This window comes from Typha latifolia, chromosome 3 (assembly GCF_019914945.1).
Source record: "Typha latifolia isolate L0001 chromosome 3, TyphaL0001v2, whole genome shotgun sequence".
Lineage (NCBI taxonomy): Eukaryota > Viridiplantae > Streptophyta > Magnoliopsida > Poales > Typhaceae > Typha > Typha latifolia.
The window spans coordinates 17,340,112-17,355,101 of NC_133088.1; the positions used below are offsets into that span (position 1 = coordinate 17,340,112).

A 14,990-nucleotide genomic window follows, 5' to 3' on the forward strand; every position below is an offset into this window, starting at 1 on the left:
AAGGTGGTCTCGTCTTGGGTATCTCAACTCTAAACCGTTCATTAAATCCTCTTTTATTCAGAAATATTCGTTGCAATTAAAAAGAATTCAGAGATTAAAAGATGAGAAGAAAATTAAAAACAAGAGAAAGCAATGGGAGAGACGAAAGCTTAAGACTTAATCATCGCTCGTCAGTGTAATTTTCCCTATAAATCTTTTATTAGAATATTATATATATATATATAATTTATAGTATTTGGGATCTATGAAAATAAAAACTACTAGTAAACTATACAAGGAAGTTAACTAAAAAAGTAATTGAGAAAAAAGAAGAAACGAAGACATCAGGCACGTGGTTGGTTGGTCCTTTCTAGACTTTTTATAGTAAGCTTCCATTCTCCACTCGCCCTTGCATCTCATCTCTCTTTTCTTAAAGTAGAAGTCTCGTCGTGCATGAAAAGATATCATGAAATGGTTAGCAACTTGGCATTAAAGCGTTAATTTACTTACTTTGGCCCTTGTCGCTTAAGCATTTTCTATATATACCCTTGGAGAAAGCTAAAAAGATTTAGCCCACTAACAGAGGAATCTGAGAGGGGTTAAAGGAGTATTAGTTTTGAAAAAGCAATGCGTTTATGACTACGTAGATCAATCACAATGCTCATTTAAATTATAATCAATTGGTTATATGCACGTCAACCATAATATATTTAAAACCCAAAATCTCTTCTTCTTTAATAATGCAAAAAAAATTAATTTTAATAGAGACTACAAGTGTGGAACTCTGTCCTTGGCTCCTTGCATTTAGCTCCATTAATTTAATGATTTTTGTTTATAGAAATGCTTCTTTTTTTTTAAATTCGAGATAATATCATAATTTTGGGGTTAATTTAGCAAAGAAGAAGGAGAAGAAAACTCTATTTTAGCCCCCCTTTTTTCTACAATTTGACTGATAGCTGAAAAGTGATGCAGTAGCTCACCGATTGGGCGACGAGATGAAATAAAAACTAAGAAGTGGAGTGGTTTAAGTGGGGAGGTTCTTCTTCTCTTCTTTCCTTTTCTCGTAATATTCTCTTTCCACTTCGCGCTCTCCAGCTGTTCGTGGAATTGCCTCCATGGGCTGCGCGGCCTCGCGGCTGGAGAATGAGGACACGGTGCGGCGGTGCAAGGAGCGGCGCCGCCTCATGACCGCCGCCGTCCACTCTCGCCATCTCCTCGCCACCGCACATTCCGACTACCTCCACTCCCTCCGGCTGGCAGCCACCTCCCTCTCCCGCTTCGCCGCCGGCGAGCCCCTCGCCGTCGCCGACCACACCTCTCCCGTCCTCCTCCACCCTCCTGTCAACCCCTCATCCCCTTCTCCCACCGTCGCCAGTTCCAAGAGAGCCACTTACGTTCACATGGCACCGCCAATGGTCGCGAAGCCCACCTACGCTACTTCTACTCCGTCGATGTCGTCCTCCGCGTGGGATTGGGAGAACTTTTACCCGCCTTCTCCTCCAAGCTCAGATTTCTTCGATCGCCGCAAATCAGAGGTAGAAGAAGCTAACAGAAACCGAAACCTCCAAAACCACCACCTCCTAGAAGAGGACGACCGAGAAGGAGACGGAGGAGGCGAGCACTACACCACCACTACCACCAGCTCCTCCACCAAGTCAGACCTCGAAGAAGACGAGGAGATGAGGTCGAGAACGGAAGGGATTAGCCACGTCAGGTCAGAGTTTGGGGGTTCCTACCGGGCAGCGCCGTCGGAGATAGGATCGTTCGCCGCCGCCAACGATATGAGGTTGGTTGTGCGCCACCGTAACCTGGCGGAGATCGTGTTGGCGATCGAGGAGTACTTTGTCAAGGCCGCCGCGGCCGGTGACGCCGTCTCTGAGCTGCTCGAGTGCGGCCGCGACAAGCTCGATAGCAGCTTCCGCCAGTTAAAGAGTAAGACCGAGCTCTAATATTCCCAATTAATTGCTAATGGGGGGATGCTTAATTATTTTGTCTAATCATCCGTGTTCCAGAGACGGTATACCATTCAAATAGTTTGTTCAGCACTCTATCCTCAAGGTGGACGTCGAAGCCACCTCTGGCGATAAAGTATCGCCTTGATGCCGGAGCTTTGGTGGAGTCGGGAGGAGGGAAGAGCCATGGATCCACCTTGGAGAGGCTCCTGGCTTGGGAGAAGAAGCTGTACGCGGAGGTGAAGGTAACATTGATTTATTTACTGGAGTTACTTTCTAATCTACGATTGGATAAACAACGGTCAAGCTTGCTCTCCAATTACTGGATAGCTATAACGGAACAAAGTAGTAGATTACTTATTTATTTCCCAATTTGAGGATGAGACATGTTAATTATTGTCAACAACCTGTTCGATCCTTGTTTGTTTCTCTTTTGTAGCAAGTAGTATAAAGAAAATTCCCTTTATCTGGAAAGTTAGGGCTTTTTGTTTTCAGATTGATTAGTTTATATGGGGAAGTTTGGTGATCAAATGTTGTTTAGTCTCAACAAAACCATCATGTATGGATTGTTGAGAATTCTTGTGCTGGGTGAGTGGTTCTTTGCTTCCGAAACACTGGTGGCATGTGAATCTATTAGATATTATTTCTGCTTGGGAGCCTATGTACCTAGTGTTTCAGAAATAATGCATGAAGGAAAAGTTGCATTTGTGGGCCATGCCCATGATCAACAAATGGATTGGATGATGACCTACCATTGACAAGGTCAATTGTGCTATTACTTGGGTTGTTGGGGGCTTTGTAAGTTGAACTTTTACTGTTTGAGGTTGGCTAACAAAGTACAACCATGAATGGAGTATAGAAATACTGTCGTTCTTCAATTGAAGAGGACTGTTAACTTACAGCCCATGAAACTTGTCTGCAAGAGTATGGACTTCTTTTGCTGTCTAAGGGTGCTGGTATTCTGACCCAAATTGTGAGATAACTTAGCTATGGTTATTGCATAGCTTTGTGAATCTCGTTACTTCGTGTCGAGCATAAAGAAATATTCCTTGTATTAATTGTATACTAGTTCCTGGATGCTCATGCAATAGCTGTTTTACACTTGGACCAGATAGATAATTTGCTGCCCGTCTACTTATGCAAGGTTCCATGCCTGTGGTATTTTTGCTTTGCCATAGCATGAAAATAAAGGTTGAGTTTTCTCTGCAGTCAAGAGAGGGTGTAAAAATTGAGCATGAGAAGAAGCTTTCGACACTCCAAAGCCAAGAATATAGGGGAAAGAATGATGCAAAATTGGATAAGACCAAAGCTTCCATAAAGAAGTTGCAATCGTTGATCATTGTCACCTCTCAAGCTGTCAGTACCACTTCTTCTGCCATTATTAAGGTCCGAGACAATGAGCTTGCCCAACAACTTGTCGAGCTCTGTTATGGGTAAGATCCTCTTCTTTCATATCTAATTGTTCTCTTCAATGAGAATTTGTGTACCTTCAGAATATAACAACGGATCAGGTTATGACATTCAAACTTCCAGGCTTTTGAACATGTGGAAATCAATGAACCAGTTCCATGAGATCCAGAACAATATCGTCAAGCAAGTTCGTGGTCTTGTAACCTGCTCCGCTGCTGAAACATCTGATCTCCACAGGATGGCCACCCGCGACCTAGAAATCGCTGTCTCAGCTTGGCACTCGAGCTTCTATCGCCTCATCAAGTACCAGCGCGAATATATTTGTGCTCTGCATGGATGGCTGAAGCTCACTCTCTTCCCTGTATCCAGTGACACCCCCCAGCACGACCATTCTTCCCCTATTTCAATTGAACTCACTGCATTCTGCGATGAGTGGAAGCAAGCACTCGACCGGCTTCCGGATACCGTAGCTTCTGAAGCAATCAAAAGCTTCATAAATGTCATTCATGTCATCTACATAAAGCAGGTAGAGGAGCAAAAGATTAAGAAACGAGCTGAAGGTTACTCAAAAGAGCTTGACAAAAAATCCATTGCCTTAAGGACCATTGAGAAGAAGTATTATCAGTCCTACTCTATGGTCGGTATCAGCCTTCCAGGCAGCGGACATCGCAACGATGGACAAGTGTTTGACACTCGCGATCCACTTGCAGAGAAGAAGTCAGAGATTGCCTTATGCCGGAGAAAGGTCGAGGATGAGATGACGAGGCATGTCAAGGCTATAGAGGTGACCAGGTCGATGACCCTCAACAATATCCAGACCGGCCTACCGAGTGTCTTCCAGGCAATGGCAGGATTCTCAGGCATGTTTGTGGAGGCTCTTGAAGCTCTTTGCCGGCGAGCTGGATCAGTGCAGTAGCACACAATTTTTTATTTTTGGTTGTTCATCTTTATAAGTAAAGCAAACAAGTATATAGATATAATCAATCAGGAAAGGGAATTATGTGATGTAGCTATTAGGTTTTTTTGCTATAGTATTATTTTTGCTCTTTCTGGAGTATTGGGAGGGGGTGATGTCTCTGTATAGGCAATGTGGTTGGTTTATAAGTTTTGCGCTTGAATAAATCTTCTTTTTTGCTATTTACATTTGCTTTGTTCTTCTAATCTTAGTATAATCCGTTTTAGAGATAATGCCATTTAGATCCTATAAACTATCACTGTTTTTTATATATTCCCCTAAACTTGTTTTAATCTACATGGACTCTAATAAAATAAGAAAATAAAAGTTATATGGTCTCTCTAAATTAAGAATAGGTTAAATATAATAGAGAGAAATTTTAAAAAAATTTTAATAATTTAGGAGATCTAAATGGAGTTAATCCTCCATCTAATTGTGACGCATATCTCTCTGGCACTGTCAGAGGTTATCAATATGATTGGATAGTTTAATTAAGTTACGAAGTTTTATTCCCTTCAGGTACAAAATGAAAGCAACATACATCGATGATGCAGCTGATCTCTACATTACAATCTCATCATCCCTGAACGTGTGATATTTCTGACTCCATACCGTACTAATCTCTGACTTTTTATTGCTGCACTTCCCTGCCATTTTTGACGCCAGATCTTTGAATGCGGATTGATATTTAAGAATTAATATTGTCAGAGTAAACATAAATAGAACAACTGTTATATATATATATATATATATATATATATATATATATATATATATATATATATATATATATATATATATATATATACCCACATTCTATTGCATAATAGAAAAAGGGAGATTGGCCATGATCCATAAAACAAGCTCAAATTATAATACCATAAGAAAGTATATTTTCATCGAGCCAAAAGGCAACAAAATAGAATACAATGATATACAATCCAATAGTAATACGAGCACAAAGAGCTCAATATTCATCAGCTCTGTTAGAGCATCAACAGAATGCTGCCTAGAGATCTACCACAAATCACCGCTGACAAAGAAGCTGCGTGGTATATTTAATGTCAGAGAAATCACCAAACATGGGTGGCATACTTATTGTTGGTCGGAGAATTAATGCAAGTTGGTCTGAGTAGCTATACTTTATGTTGGTTGATATAAATATGTGGGCCAATGGCATCTATCTCAATTCTCTCTGTCTCGGACCTTTGCTATCTATTTCTTAGTGGATGCAATCATGGAACACTGCATAAAAGAACTAAGCAGAAGGCTTGCCATAGTAAAGAGGAAGGAGACAAGTTCTTTTTTTTTTAATCCTTTTTGTGTGGTATTTAAGCTTTGGAACTTAGCACGGAAGAAGAGGAAAAAGGACCGTGAATTATGACAAACACCGCTGTTTATTTCCACAAAAGAGTACGATAAGAAATTACAGGAGGATTCCATCTTTTTATAAAGGGAAAGCACCGTTGCAAATTCCTGTAGATAATATCAGATTGCGATTTGAAGGAGAAAAGGTTATAAAATAATTTGTTCATCATCAACCACACCATGGCTGGTGGGTAACATGGCATGGCTGACTCCTAACTATATAAAACCTCCAAAATATTTGTTTTATTAGTTGTCCGTTTCAGTTTTTTTTTTTTTTTTAATTTAAAATTATCATGTGACCGTCACACAAGGCACTCTAATGACCGGTTTATTTTCTTAGTTAAAAAAAAAGCTAAAGATAAAATAATTATTTAACGTTTCGATATACAATTCGGGAGATATAAGATATTAAATAGTTAAGAGAGTTGGAGAATCCAAAAATAATTAAAGAGAAGTGGATAGAAATTAGTGATAGTCTGTTAAACGATGGCCCAAAAGAAGTATTGGGCCTTGAGCCCATACTATGATATTAATTCCAGACGAAGCACCATAACACCCAACATCGCAAGTATCGCCCCGCCCTCTAAAGCGGCCAAATCCACCAACCTCCAACACGCGTCACCATCCCAAGTCATGCATGACACTGCGCCTTCGGCACGTGCCTATCCACGTGTCCCGTCCCCTCCTCCCTTTATAAACACCACCACTACTCTCCGATCATTATTAAACACCTCTTCACCTCACCGGAAGCAAAGGCCAACACTATATACAGATAGATCGAGAGAGAAGAAGAAACTAAGGAAAGAGAAAGAAAGTAAGAAAGAAAGAAATGGCAGAGCACCAGAGAGGAGAGCAACAAAGGGGTGGACAATACCAGCAGCAGCAGCAGCAGCAGAAGCAGCCGATGATGATGACGGCCGTGAAGGCGGCCACAGCGGCCACCGCCGGCGGCTCGATGCTGCTACTCTCGGGGCTAACGCTAGCTGGCACGGTGATCGCCCTGACGATCGCAACTCCGCTGCTGGTGATCTTTAGCCCCGTGCTGGTCCCCGCCGCCATAGCCATGATGCTGCTCGCCGCGGGTTTCGTCACGTCGGGGGGGTTCGGGGTGGCGGCGCTGTCGGTGTTGTCGTGGATGTATAGGTACTTGACCGGGAAGCACCCGCCTGGGGCCGACCAGCTCGAGCACGCGAAGGCGAGGTTGGCCTCGAAGGCGAGGGATATCAAGGAGTCGGCGCAGCACCGTGTAGAGTTGGAAACTTAAAGGTCCCCTAATGGATGGGAGTTCCGACTTTCCTAGTTCTTGCTGCTTCTTGTTCTATGATCTAGTTCGCCCTCGTCCATCGTTGTTCCTTTGTTGTTGTTTTATCTTAATCCTGTTTGTGATCCTGTACTGGTGTTTATGTGGCCTGTTTATTAGTTTATGTGTTGTTTGGATCAGTTGTAGTACTACTTTGGTGCTTATATGAGTGAATAAACTACAGTTGGGAGTTCACTTTTGCATGCATTATTATATGGAATAAGGGATTAGTTGGGAGTTCAATTTTGCGTTCATGGAACAATGTTGTACCACCTTTATATATATATATTGTCATCTGTTCTTTTTTACTAATTTTCTCCTCGTTATCTTTATTTTGCATATAATATCTCATCTTAAAGAAACTAAGAAGAGGTACTTCGTTCTAGTTTTATGATGTGTGCCATATATCAAGCTTCACAGATGGCAGTGGCATGTGAAGATTGGTCAGTAAGCTTGACAATCTCACTCGTACATACGTTTCTCACAGTGGCACGTGAAGGTTGGTCAGTATGCATGACAAGTGCTGTTGCTTGGGAGCACTTGGTAACTGACGACTGAGAGCGTATTCTACGTGGCGACCGAATTAGGATAAGGACAAGGATGTCTTTGGAAACATCAACGGAAGTGAAGGAACCAACTGACGCAGCGTACGTTACAACAAAAGCAAAGTGTCGGATTAGTTTGCATCTTATCGACGAATGAGACAATAAAGTGGAGTAAGTGAAGCTATATGATGAGAGCCTCCACTGAATGGTAACCGCGTAATTGACTTCCTCGGCTCATTGTGAATTAAAAAGTTTGTCAAAAGTTTCCGCATTATCCAACAATTTAGGAACTGATGACATCTATGACAATCCTTTCCTTTTTTCAAACAAGAAATATCTTTTTCACCCATTGTCACCTATAACATTCCCTCTTGGAGTAAAGATATTTTCGGACCGTAAAAACCAATTTTTTTCAACTACACTTTTTGACCAGTAAAATACCGATCTCCATCTTGTTACCTGCTGAAAAATAAGTAAAGGACGGCAGGTATAGTCTCGGTCCATATCAATCTCTAGGCAAAATGCAATATGGACGAGGATTACGAGAAGCTGAAAATCTCAAAAGGATTTATCTCTCGCCTGCTATGAACACACACACACACACACACACACACACTATGTTGCGAGAAAGAAATGTCTGCCTATTTGGTGCTGGAGTTCCTACTTCTCTTTCTTTGAGAGAGCCATGACGTTAAAGTTCATCGAGTCAGGATTCTTCTCGATCATGGCCTTGATGACCTTCGCAGCATCCTGTCAAAAGATGAGAACGCACGTTATCACATACAGAAGTCATACGGAATGATGAGTCTTATCAGCATTAAATGAAGAGCTAAGAGAAGCTAAATGAGACTTGGAACCTCAAGAACCAAAACTTTTGACGCAGCTAGTTTGGATAAAAGCTAGCTAGATCGTTTTATTCCATTAACCACTAGTCTCTCTTTTAGAGACTAGTGATCAATATCAGATCAAGTGGTTTCACGGATTTTCTAACTGTTTTCTCCCACATTGGTTTCAGTCTGCCTCTATGAAACCTCCATGCTCGTGCACTGTCTTTACAATTGTGCATATCCAAATCATCTTAATGGAAATTTTCTTATGCTACTTTCGAAGCCCACCACATACTGTAAAACATCTTGGCCCAAAAGTCTCTTCACAATATCAGGAGAGATATCAAGATTGCTGATCCCAAGTTTGGATGCCGATAGGCAAGGAGAAAGTTCAAAATAATAAGAAAGAGTAAGATAATGTAAGGCACTCTCTTCATCTCCAAAGTAGAATAGACAAATAAGGAATCAAATTAATCGCTACAAAAGGCAAATGAGCATCTTCTATTGTGCTCGAAAAGCAAATCATCAAGATTGTTAAAAATGTATTCATGTCCTTGTTCCAAGCTTCCATTTACAACTTTCTTAGTTTGATTTGATGCTGCAGTTAAGATAAGCCATATAAGAAACAAAAGTTCAAGCAAGGAAATACATATTACCTGCAATAAGCTACTAGGTGATGAGGAACCATGACATATCGGTTGAGACTTCATTCCATCAAGCTCATAAAGTTTTCCTACAGCATACATCGGATTGTTAGCTTCAGACAAAACGAACAGTGAATTTTCTTCCTTTTAACAACAATCCTAATTTCAAGTGAATCTGACTAGAAAAGCTTGGAGAAAACATCATCCTTACCATCGACACATGTGAAGCATACATAATGTTCATCGACTTGGGGATTAGCCTGGCAAAAAGAGGACATATTAGGAAACACAGTACAACACAAATCCAGCACAAAACTATCCATAGAACATATTGAGGCTAATTTCTTGTAAGAGAACATGGTATGAGGATAAAAATTTTCAGAAAACTAGCCACAAAACAAAAAAAAAATTGGCATATTGACATGCCAATGGAGCACTTAGATCAGATTGCAACCCAAAACCTGGCAAACTTGCCATTTTGGTTAGGTTGGATGAAATGTATGAAATTTGGTCGAGGCTTGGTAGCCTTGGTTGCATAAGTACACAAGTTCAGGTATTCCTGTAGAGTTGCTGAGCAACCTTGACAATGCATAATGTAATACTGAATATTTCTACCGAGTACTAGCCAATAGAGTACATTTACGAACTTAAAAGTATTGGTACTGGAATGCCTATCACCAGTATCATACACCATCATCTCAGGCTTTTAGCAGTATTGCTTACTTACTCCCAAGGTAGATATATTTTGTCGTGCTGGTTGAGGCACTCTGTTCCTCATCTATATGTTAGACTATCTGGAAAAAATTCTCAGTAAGAATTAACCAGTCTGTTACTACAAACCTCCTATGTTATACTAATGGAATAACAGATGAAATATCTGATGGCTTATCAATACTTTTATTTGAGGGTATCAATATTGTGGCAGCTCCATCAGCTGTTATTGAGGGAATCAAAGCTGTCGTTTTACTAAAGCTCATGAAGTGAGTAAACAAGTTCTTTTACAGTTAATGTATATCAATTAATTAGACACAGAAATAAAGTAGAGACATATGACCTCTGTATCCCCAGCAGAAGCCGCAAGAGAATGAGCATCCTCCATTTCTCTGTCCTTTTCAAGAAAATCTGCACGCTGAAAAGGACAAGCATAGCAAAAAAAGGCTTAGGTTACTAGAATAAAACAATTGAGTAGGGAACCCCTGGGTTACCAATCAGAAAATTGGGTAAATAATAACCTCAAATGGATCCATTTTTGCAGTGGTTTTGTAGAACCTATCAAGAAATGACCCCTCAACTGCAAAGAAGAAAAAGATATGTATATTGACTTCAAGGTGGACAACAATACTTATTGCCAATCAAAAGAGTACAACACCATTGAAAAGACTCATACTGAGGCATAATTACATGTTACGGTCTGATCAAGTAACCAGGACACAACAATGCATAAAATAATAAAATTACACCTACAGAAAGTGTAGATAATAGATCTATCTTCCAAAACCTATACAACATCATAAAAGGAAACCACTGACAACTTGGATGTCAGACTCATTCATATGAGCAAGCACGTCTCAACAACATTTACTACTCAGAGTTGAAGAGTGAAGACAAGCATCACTCTAATATTACTTTAACCCTCATAATGAAAAGGGTAGAACTATGAACAATATACTTGGGGCAACGCTTCATGGAATATAGCCCTTCACAGAAATGAAATGTGGAAGATTTAAATAGTTCATGAAGCAACTGGAGTAGTTCAATTTGTGAACACTGCTTGAATGTGTAAATAACCTAACCAGAGTCCCTCAACATGAAGAACTACGTAAAAGATATTCAGCTAATTCGGGAAATAGTTCCAATATACCCATTATTGCTAGTATACATCACAACAACCAAAACAAAAAAAAAGTATTTGCACATGCCTTTAATTCACCTACAAAATTCTAATTCACCTCTTACTCTCTCTATTTCTTGACATTTAATTAATGGAGGAAAAAGGAAAGTAGACTATTTTTCTCTTTAACAGAGTTGTTGAATAGTAGACATTTGGCTAAAGGATATGGCAGTCACAAAGAAATCTATCAAAAACTGAGCTGAATGAACAAAACCAACTGGTTCTTGATACACCACCATGATCTGGAATAGATTGTGCATAACTCTTAACTTCATTAATATTGAAATCTAAGTTATACAAGAATCCTAATTAGGAAGTCAAGTGAAAACACACGCCACAGGTGACCACAGGAAAAAAAATAAAAAATACAGTTCACATAGCAAACAGAAGTACCTAGCGTCATGTCTGAAGTTGCATTCCCTATAGCATGAAGCATCCCAATGGTTCCACAAGCATTACCCACAGTTTGTTTGAGAAAGTATACCTGTTCACTTGGTTCCTGCACCATAGATACATATAATTAGCTTGAGATGAATTCATAATGAATAACCATATTAAACTTAAAAGTCATTCCATGGGCTCCGCCTGAGGTTCCGGGAATATCTTAAGCCATTGCAACTCTTACTAAACACTTCCAAAGATGCATAGGAAGTCAATGCAAGAATAATAAACTTCTAAGAAGTTATCTTATCTAGGATCTAAATCCAATAAATTGAGTGGTCATCAGGTCCAACAAGTAAATAGGCTCTATCGCACCAGGACTTCAAACTGACCATGAATAATCGTGATTAACTTTTGAAATCCAAACCCACTGGTCAAGTTCTAGGTTGTGGATTTATGGGCCACAAGTTTCCATTGCCACCCGTATCAGCATCATGCAACACAACGTATATAGCAATACTATGCTACTATGGCCTTACAGAGCATTGAGATGCTACCATTGAAAGACAGTACCAGTACATGAGCTACTCTTATTACCCCCAAGAAAAAAAGCTATAAACCTCTCGAGTTGCTAAAATATGCAGATATGTCCAAGCTTCCACACTATTCTATGTGGAATTGGACATGCCAAGACTCTGTTCACCCTTATTTAAATATCAGAATCTCAAGCGTTATAATTTCAGTTAACACATATTAGAAAACACATCAACAAATTGTGACATTATAGGAAAAACACATTAATTCAATGTATGCAAAGAGATTGTTTAAGAAAAAGAAATCTACAGACATACAAGTGGATTCGTCCTCCCTGTCATGAATCCAGACCTATCTCTATCGTACGATAAGTAGTAAAATTTTGTAGTACCTTTCTAGACAGGATGGCTAATAATAAACGAAGCATTATATATGTTCTTCATGTTGCTAAACCCAGAAGAACAATATTCAATGGAAAAAGGGAAACATCTAGAAAGAAACTTAAGCATAAGATGAATAACCAAAAAAGTATTTCTCAAGCACAATAGCATCATTAATAATATCTACCTCCTTTTCGCTGCCGCACGCCTTTTCTCTATCAGGTTCCTTCTCAGCTTTAGCCTGAGCCAAGAAGTCGAAACACCGTTTCACTATTCCGATAACATTAACAACCACTAGAACATAGCCAAAAGTTCTACCTGAGAAGTGTAAGGGAAAAGAAACATCACGGCAAGCACCGGCTTCGGGACCATCTCCAAGAGCTCCTCGTCCAATCCGTAGACATCGTTGAACTCCGCCTCGTCCTCGGGAACCCCCAGCCCCCAGATGTACTGCATCACCAAGGATCATTCGGATCAATAAAAAAGCAGCGCATCCGACGAGGAAAACTCCTGATACAAACCCCTAATCAAGAAACGAGACCCAAGGAAACTCGAGGATCATCGAAGACGAAGTTGATCGAGAACAACGAGGAGGAGGTCACGAAGCCACTAGTTTAAAAGGATTCGAGAAAGTATTGCGAGAGAAGAGCGAGAGAAGAGAGAGAAGTGGGAAAAACCTGGTTCATGACATCGGGGTTGGCTTCGAGAGGAAGCCATCTCTTCGTCGATGATGTCGCCATTGGAGGAGAAGAAAGGAGGCTGCTCTCGCTTAAGAAATGATGCGGAGAATTCACGCACCGGAGAAGTGGGGATCGAATAGCGGACTCGGTCCTATTAGAAGGTGAGCACCGCTATTAGGAACCGAAGTCCTAATAGAGCCAGCCCATAGGTCCGAACCCTTTCCGGGCCCGGCCCGTAAGTTTAGTAAAATACCCTCTCATATTTATTAATATTTATTAATAAGGTACTTTCGGAAAATCTTTAGCTGATATTATTTTATTTTATTTTATTTTGTTGTCATAGTGTATGGATCGTATGAAATATAATTTTTCCTATTGTTTCTCTTGTAACATTTCCCAACTACCGTAAATATAAAGGAAAATATATTTTTCACCAATGTGATTAGACCGAAATTAATAGTGTTTTCTTAAATTTTTATGTATCATCTTTCTTGTTTTTATATTTTTAACATTATAAAAAATTAAATATGAGATAATATAAATTTAATAGAAAAATAGCTTCACAGTTTATTTGATAAAAAAAGCCAATTACTGTACATAGATTTAAACTTCAAGACGGTCAAACGACACAAATCGAACTTCACTAGGAACTAAGCTTAAGATAAAATATAGTTCCCCTTAGAATATAAACTATTAGAACATTCAAACCTAATGAGCATAACCTTGTGTGACCAAAAAAAGTGGAATAAAAATAGAAGCACTGGGAAAAATAGAGGACAAAATTAAATGAAGCTACACAAGGAACATCATACAACCATGTAATCTGAACTACTAACAAGTCCCAAACTAGAGGGACTCTTATGCCTCAATAGTACTCGAAGCTGTGCTCTTTGGCACTCCAAATTCGTCACAAAATCCACTCTTCCTTCTTTCGCTTGAACTTTAATCACCTTTGGGAACTCCACAAACCCCTTAATCCCTCTCCTAATGTGGGGGTTCTCTGCCTCCCTTCTCTGTTGACCATGTTGACCACTTTGACTATGTTGACTATTCTTATATTCGCATAAGCCGCCTATCTCCACGACTCTCTTTTGCGCCTCAAGCTTGCATGGAGACCCTCTCATCTCCCTCAGCTTCTCCTCCATTAGTAGTTTCGCTTCCGCGAGCTTCATTTGTACGCGTTCCTCTCTCCATGCTTCCGCAACTCTTAGCATCCTACGCTCCTCCTCAATCTCTTTCAACGCATACTCCACCTTCTCCTGGTTGAGCCTGGCCTCCTCTTCTAACATCTTACAGAGCGCCTCTGCTGTCTCCCTCGCCTTCCGCTCGTCTTCTAGCTCCATCGCGAGCACCTTGTTGGCCGACTCCACCTTCCGTCGCATCCTTCGCTCGAACTCGAGCTCGGCCTTCAGTTCCCTGACGTGCGCTAGCGCGAGGTCGAACTCCTCGCAGTCCATTACAGAGGAGTTGGTCGAGACGTTGTGAGGAGGGATGCAATTGTAGTGGCAATGCTGGTGGTGTTGGGGTGAATCATTGTTGCAGTACTGTGAGTAGTCTGGATTGTTATAAAGCTTCCAGTTTGGAAAGGCAGCACCATCAATTATTAGAGAACCCACCATCTTCTCTGCATCCATCCTCACCTTGTAACTCTCTTGGAGATGAGATGGGTCTTTAGCTTCTCTTTTGGAGGAGAAAAAAGAAGGATGGACCCAATTGTGAAGCTAATAATTTGTTTATGGGATTGGGAGAGAGAGAGAGAGAGAGAGAGAGAGAGGGAGAGAGAGAGAGAGAGAGGAGGGCTATAAATCTATCACATGTATTCATTCCTTCCTCTCACAGTCATCATGGCTATTCTTGCTTTTCCTTTTAGCTTTGCGTGCTGAAGGATCATGTGCGAGCTCTTGTTTTTTTTTTGACAGATGGGTCCTTTTTCTCCAGCCATGACCGAGCTGGCTTGGAGTAGTTTGGGAGCACTTTAATTAGTTGAATGTGCAACAGATGTCCCCAGTGGATTGTTTCGAGATTTAGTTGCATCTGTAAACGCCCTACCTTTTTATTATCTTTGATTAAACTTTTGGATTTCTCAATACACCAAACAAATATTCATACAACATGGCACTATTAAAATTTGACCAAATCACAAT

At 40.3% G+C, this 14,990-nt stretch overlaps 4 protein-coding genes across 5 annotated transcripts; 2 read left to right on the forward strand and 2 right to left on the reverse strand.

The window, feature by feature from the left end:
* Positions 1-930: 930 nt before the first annotated feature.
* LOC140785342 (protein ROLLING AND ERECT LEAF 2) lies at positions 931-4,482 on the forward strand. The gene is made up of 4 exons (XM_073133210.1): positions 931-1,911; positions 1,992-2,176; positions 3,141-3,364; positions 3,465-4,482. Exons 1-4 carry the CDS (start codon positions 1,095-1,097, stop codon positions 4,255-4,257), a joined length of 2,019 nt encoding a protein of 672 aa, XP_072989311.1. The 5' UTR covers positions 931-1,094; the 3' UTR covers positions 4,258-4,482.
* Positions 4,483-6,395: 1,913 nt separating this feature from the next.
* On the forward strand, positions 6,396-7,159 carry LOC140784440 (oleosin 16 kDa-like). Its single transcript, XM_073131857.1, has one exon. It carries the CDS (start codon positions 6,494-6,496, stop codon positions 6,926-6,928), a length of 435 nt encoding a protein of 144 aa, XP_072987958.1. The 5' UTR covers positions 6,396-6,493; the 3' UTR covers positions 6,929-7,159.
* A 651-nt stretch (positions 7,160-7,810) lies between these two features.
* Positions 7,811-12,996, reverse strand: LOC140784439 (ubiquitin carboxyl-terminal hydrolase 3). Of its 2 annotated transcripts, none has more exons than XM_073131855.1 (9): positions 12,844-12,996; positions 12,485-12,616; positions 12,354-12,407; positions 11,265-11,370; positions 10,213-10,271; positions 10,035-10,109; positions 9,192-9,240; positions 8,993-9,069; positions 7,811-8,259 (listed from the first exon to the last, which is right to left on the reverse strand). In XM_073131855.1, exons 1-9 carry the CDS (start codon positions 12,904-12,906, stop codon positions 8,170-8,172), a joined length of 705 nt encoding a protein of 234 aa, XP_072987956.1. In that variant the 5' UTR covers positions 12,907-12,996; the 3' UTR covers positions 7,811-8,169. The 2 variants fall into 2 exon arrangements, with proteins under 2 accessions (XP_072987956.1, XP_072987957.1); XM_073131856.1 differs by having other exon boundaries at positions 12,485-12,676; positions 12,844-12,993.
* Positions 12,997-13,537: 541 nt separating this feature from the next.
* LOC140784619 (protein BRANCHLESS TRICHOME-like) lies at positions 13,538-14,609 on the reverse strand. The gene has a single exon (XM_073132112.1). It carries the CDS (start codon positions 14,478-14,480, stop codon positions 13,653-13,655), a length of 828 nt encoding a protein of 275 aa, XP_072988213.1. The 5' UTR covers positions 14,481-14,609; the 3' UTR covers positions 13,538-13,652.
* Between the last annotated feature and the right edge of the window lie 381 nt (positions 14,610-14,990).

What these genes read in the sequence shown, in the direction of transcription:
- LOC140784439 (XM_073131855.1), bottom strand. Translation starts at nt 12,906, where the DNA reads ATGGCGACATCATCGACGAAGAGATGGCTTCCTCTCGAAGCCAACCCC. An exon ending in CTTCTGCTGGGGATACAGAG is followed by an intron (nt 9,241 to 10,034) that starts GTCATATGTCTC and finishes TCTTTTTGCCAG; the next exon opens with GCTAATCCCCAAGTCGATGA. An exon ending in CACCTAGTAGCTTATTGCAG is followed by an intron (nt 8,260 to 8,992) that starts GTAATATGTATT and finishes ATCTTTTGACAG; the next exon opens with GATGCTGCGAAGGTCATCAA.
- LOC140785342 (XM_073133210.1), top strand. Translation starts at nt 1,095, where the DNA reads ATGGGCTGCGCGGCCTCGCGGCTGGAGAATGAGGACACGGTGCGGCGG. An exon ending in CAGCTTCCGCCAGTTAAAGA is followed by an intron (nt 1,912 to 1,991) that starts GTAAGACCGAGC and finishes TCCGTGTTCCAG; the next exon opens with AGACGGTATACCATTCAAAT. An exon ending in AGCTGTACGCGGAGGTGAAG is followed by an intron (nt 2,177 to 3,140) that starts GTAACATTGATT and finishes TTTTCTCTGCAG; the next exon opens with TCAAGAGAGGGTGTAAAAAT.
- LOC140784619 (XM_073132112.1), bottom strand. Translation starts at nt 14,480, where the DNA reads ATGGATGCAGAGAAGATGGTGGGTTCTCTAATAATTGATGGTGCTGCC.
- LOC140784440 (XM_073131857.1), top strand. Translation starts at nt 6,494, where the DNA reads ATGGCAGAGCACCAGAGAGGAGAGCAACAAAGGGGTGGACAATACCAG.